Raw genomic sequence first — 4,946 nt, forward strand, 5'->3', positions numbered from 1 at the left:
AATTTTTATTTTTTAGACAGCCTTGCTCTGTCACCCAGGCTGGAGTGCAGTGGCGCGATCTCGGCTCACTGCAACCTCCGCCTCCCAGGTTCATGCGATTCTCCTGCCTCAGCTTCTCGAGTAGCTGGGATTACAGGTGCCTGCCACTACGCCCGGCTAATTTTTGTATTTTTAGTAGAGACACAGTTTCACCATGTTCGTCAGGCTGATCTCAAACTCCTGACCTCAGGTGATCCGCCCGCCTTGGCCTCTCAAAGTGCTGGGATTACAGGTGTGAGCCACTACACCTGACCAGAATTTCTTATATTAAGTCCTAGTCATGTGAATTCTCCTCTTGCCTTAAATTTTCCAGCATGTTGAAAGCAGATCATAGGACCATAGGCAAGGAAGATAAATTAATACTTAATTGAGTACCCACTAGGTATGCCTGCTCTGTAAACGTACCCTGTGGAAATCCCCATTTTTACAGACAATCAGGTTGAGGTTTAGAGGGGTAACTTACCCTAATAAGACTCATGGCTAGTAAAAGGCAGAACCAGGCACAAAAATCAAGCAGGGAAGGAATCAACCAGGATTCACATGTTGTATAACACTCTAAAGTCTATTCTTTCCATGATATACCCTAAACTGCCCTCTATGGAACAAAAAAAAACTAGACAAGTGACAGAATATGCAGCATTCAGTTTTATTGACCCCAGGATAGGACAAGGAAAGAAGTTCAGGGAGCCTGGCTGAGCCAGCTCCCCAGAGGGGCCTCTTCCCCTGTAGGAAGCCTCCCAGCCCAGTTCACTCAAAGGAGATGGGTTAAGTGAGTCATCTCATGACTAGGGCAATTGCTACCACGCCCCAAACCTCAACCTGATGTTTTATCTCTTATCTTAGACCAGGGGTTGCCGTTATTTTATTTTTAGATGGAGTCTCTCCCTCCCAGGCTGGAGTGCAGTGGCAGCAGGATCTTGGCCTACTGCAACCTCTACCTCCCGGGTTCAAGCGATTCTCCTGCCTCCGTCTCCTGAGTAGCTGGGATTATAGGTGCCCGCCACCATGCCTGGCTAATTTTTGTATTTTTAGTAGAGACGGGGTTTTACTATGTTGGCCAGGCTGGTCTTGAACTCCTGACCTCAAGGGATCTGTCCACCTCAGCCTCCCAAAGTGCTGGGATTACAGGCGTGAGCCACCACGCCCAGCTGGATTGCCTGTTTTTATAAGACCTTTGAGCTAAGAATGTTTTTTACCTTATGAAAATGTTAAAACAAAACCAAGAATATACAATAGAGACTGTATGTGGCCACCTGAGTAAACTAAACAGATAAGATCTGCTGACTCCTGTCTCATTGAGCTAGACACATGCTAGGTAGCAGGCCATGGTAGATGAGAAGACCTTTGAACCTTGTCCTTATTCTAGAAGGAGGGCCCACGGAAATACAACAGTATAAGTGAGAGAGAGAGAGAGAGAGAGTGTGTGTGTATATGTGTGTGTGTGTGTGTGTACAGATGGATGTGAGTGTGCAGTGTGCACAGGTGCTTGAGCATCTCTGGGCATCGAGAATAATCAGAGTTGGACCTGCTCATAAGGCCCAATCCAGCTGTCAGCCAGTTCCCGCAGGGTGCTGTACCTCCGCTCAAACTCCTCCTTGCTGCAGTGCTGCAACAGCTGACCCACCTCCTCAGTGAGGTGAGTCACTGCCAGGTGCTTATCCAGGGTCTCACTCCACTTGCTGCCCAGGATGCTGTCTAGACTGGTGGCACAGCCTGCCGTCCACTGAGCCGGCAGCATGTCGGGCTGGAGCACCTGGCGGCGGGCGCTGAGCATGGCTAGGATGTGGCGGCAGGGCAGGTGGAAGGCCTGGTTAAAGTAGCAGCTGCAACTGGCAGGGGGCTGGGGCTGCACCTTGTGGGTATCTTCCAGGATCTGTATGTTCATCTTTTCTGAGCCAGAGCCAATGAGGTGTGTGGATTTCTGGACCACAGCAAGCTCGCCCAGGCAGAGTTGGGCTGCTGGCCCTGTGCAGATGGCATTAAGGGAGTGCTGGATATGGGATTCTACCAGCTGCTCCACTTTGGGGCTTTCGGGGATGGTGTCTGAGGGGGCATGATTGTTCTGGGCACACAGGCCCTGGTTGAAGTTTGCCATGTCTGCAGAGTTCTGCTGCATGTAACGGAACAGAGAAGCCATACCTTGTTTCTCAGATGGGGTGGTGCCAAAGAACTGGCTGAGGATGCGGGTGGTGACCTCGAGGCTCTGGAAGTAGCGGCTGCTCTCAGCTCGGCTTCTCCAGCGGTGAGCCAGCCAGATGCGGTCGTTGAGCAGCCAGTGTGAGTGAAGCTCGGGCAGCTTGGCTGGGGGGATGCAGTTGCTCAGAAGTGTGTACAACTTTCTCAGGTTGCCTGCTGTGGCTGAGCACATTGTGCTCTGCAGGGAGGTCAGGAGCAGCCTTTCCATGGGTCGTTCAAGGGACAGCTGATAGAACTTGGCCTGGAGGAACTTACAAATGTGGAAGGCTGAGAGCAGGACCTCAGCTGCGGGGAACTCCATGGCTAGGGTGGGCAGTGGAAGGAAATGGGGATCCACCAGGATGGTACAGACTCTCTCCCATGCTGGGTTAAACTTCTTGAATACCTGAAACATCTGGGCCAGGCCTTCAGTGTCCTCCTTGGCAGGGATGGCAAAGTAGACTGCTCGGGCAAGATGACCCTCCAGCTGCACCCGAGGTCCATCCACCAGGAAGGTATATAAGACCTTACCCCTTGGGTTATAGGTCCGGTGGATAAATAAGATCTCAGGGAAATGGTCAAAGATACTCTGCATAAAGCAGCTCTGGTAGTTGAAGGTATCTAACTGGGCAGTCTTATTAACCTGGTGCAGCAGCATAGGTGGGCTTGAGTCCTTAATCAGGAGCCCATTCAGCATTGTCAGGGCCATGGGGGAGATGGGAGATGTCCAAATGCCAAGGTCAAAATACTTTTTTTGCAGGGCAGCTGTCCATGAGGCTTTGAGTCTCTCAAGCTTCAAGTAAGTTGAGGCTTGAGGCTAGACAATCATTCCCAGATCTTTTTCCAAAGACGGGCCTATGGAGAGGAACAGAGGTTTAAGGAGACAGCAGGCACCTGGCTCTTCAATTATTCATCCACACAATATTTGTTGAACACTTACTATATGTCAGCACTGTTCTAGGGGAAGATACATAATAAACATGTGAATAAACATGTGAACAAATAAGCAAAAATATATCCAATAATGAAGCTTACAAGGACCATAAACCTGAGTAACATGTCAGAGAGTAAGCTGGGGAAGGGAGGGATACTTTAGTTAAAGTGCTAATGGAAGGCCTCTCAGGGGAGAAGGATGATATTGGAGCTGAGATCTAAATGATAAGAAGCTAGCTATGGAAAGATATGGTTACAGGGGATTTAAATAGGTACGGCCAGAGCTGCATATGGCCTTTTAAAAAAAATAGCATTCTGTCCAGGTGCAGTGGCTCATGCCTGTAATCCCAGCACTCTGGGAGGCCAAAGTGGGCAGATAACTTGAGGTTGGGAGTTCCAGACCAGCTTGGCCAACATGGTGAAACGCTGTCTCTACTAAAAATACAAAAAGAATTAGCCGGGCATGGTGGCCCATGCCTATAGTCTCAGCTACTCCGGAGACTGAGGCAGGAGACTCGCTTGAACCCAGGAGGCCGAGGTTGCGCCACTGCACTCCAGCTCTGGGTGACAGAGTGAAACTCCGTCTCAAAAAATAAAATAAAATAAAAATATGATTTTATATTTATAAATGACTGATCGGCATCCATTCTTTCCTTTGGTCCTGGTATGCATAAGACTTGAACTGCAATTGCTCCAAACTTGCTGTGTGATCTTGGGCAAGTCAGTGACCCTCTCTGAGCCTCAATCCCTTCCACCATAAAATATGGCTAACAAATGTACATAGCTTCTCCTGCCTCTACTATATCCCTCTTTTAGCAGCAATGGTCTATTCCAGCGTTTCCTCTATTTGGCCCCAGACCGAGTTACCGTCCTCATTTTACAGATGATAAACTAAAGCTCAAAGAAGCTAAATGACTTGCCCACCATTACTCTGTAAGTAGCTGAAAGCTGAGTCTTTGGTTCCGGATCCTGACCGCTGTCCACAGTACCTGGGTCCAAAAACCAACAGAGAGGGAATACGGCCTTTGACCTCTCACCTCTAACCTGGGTGGGAGATGTGGATGTCTGACGTTCCGAGTCCGGCTGGAGCCGGATGAGAAGAAAACCTCCCTCACACCCCTTTGGGAGCTGTATGACGGCTGACTGCGGTGATCCACTGTCTCACACTTCCACCCCTTCAGGAATCACTCACCCACAGCCTGGCTCCGTCGCCATTTCTCCCTATTTGACCCTGCCTCCGACTCTGACTGACATCCAAACTCACCAACCACGGTGTCAACATCGCAGTGACTCGGGCCAATGTCTGAGGAATTCACGTTCAGGCTTTAGCGCCATGGACCAATCGTAGCGCGAGGATTCGCGGGCGGGCAGTGTTGCCAGGGTTACAAGGGGCTCGGCGGCGGTAACCAATGAGAGTCTAACGATACTTGCATCTCGGAGAGCCGAGCCTTGAAGCTGGAGCTCTGGGGCCTCCCTTCAGGCTAGGCGACTGGAAGGACACGTTACTATTGAAGCTCCTTCAAAGGCAGAAAATGAAAAGGAAAATAAATAGCAATTTTATAGATTTTTTTTTTTTTTGAGATGGAGTCTCGCACTGTCGCCTGGGATGGAGTGCAGTGGCACGATCTCGGCTCACTGTGACCTCCACCTCCCGGGTTCAAGCGATGTTTCTCCTGCCCCAGCCTCCTGAGTAGCTGGGATTACAGGCACCTGCCACCAAGCCCAGCTGATTTTTTGCATTTTTAGTAGAGATGGGGTTTCACCCTGTTGGCCAGGCTGGTCTCGAACTCCTGACCTCG

The 4,946-nt window shown here is 49.9% G+C and overlaps 2 protein-coding genes across 4 annotated transcripts in view; one reads left to right on the forward strand and one right to left on the reverse strand.

The window, feature by feature from the left end:
- The window catches only part of NEURL2 (neuralized E3 ubiquitin protein ligase 2), a 34,409-nt gene that overhangs the window by 10,372 nt on the left and 19,091 nt on the right, over nucleotides 1-4,946 (forward strand). The window lies entirely within an intron of this gene.
- ZSWIM1 (zinc finger, SWIM-type containing 1) lies at nucleotides 1,391-4,392 on the reverse strand. 3 transcript variants are annotated; one of them, XM_011983779.1, is made up of 2 exons: nucleotides 4,340-4,392; nucleotides 1,391-3,069 (listed from the first exon to the last, which is right to left on the reverse strand). In XM_011983779.1, the coding sequence occupies exon 2, from the start codon at nucleotides 2,921-2,923 to the stop codon at nucleotides 1,553-1,555; it is 1,371 nt and encodes a 456-aa protein (XP_011839169.1). In that variant the 5' UTR covers nucleotides 2,924-3,069; nucleotides 4,340-4,392; the 3' UTR covers nucleotides 1,391-1,552. The 3 variants fall into 3 exon arrangements, with proteins under 3 accessions (XP_011839169.1, XP_011839170.1, XP_011839171.1); XM_011983780.1 differs by having other exon boundaries at nucleotides 1,417-3,069; nucleotides 4,185-4,374; XM_011983781.1 differs by lacking the exon at nucleotides 4,340-4,392 and adding an exon at nucleotides 4,072-4,215 and having other exon boundaries at nucleotides 1,417-3,069.

This window comes from Mandrillus leucophaeus, unplaced genomic scaffold (assembly GCF_000951045.1).
Source record: "Mandrillus leucophaeus isolate KB7577 unplaced genomic scaffold, Mleu.le_1.0 Scaffold255, whole genome shotgun sequence".
In the NCBI taxonomy this organism is placed as follows: Eukaryota; Metazoa; Chordata; class Mammalia; order Primates; family Cercopithecidae; genus Mandrillus; species Mandrillus leucophaeus.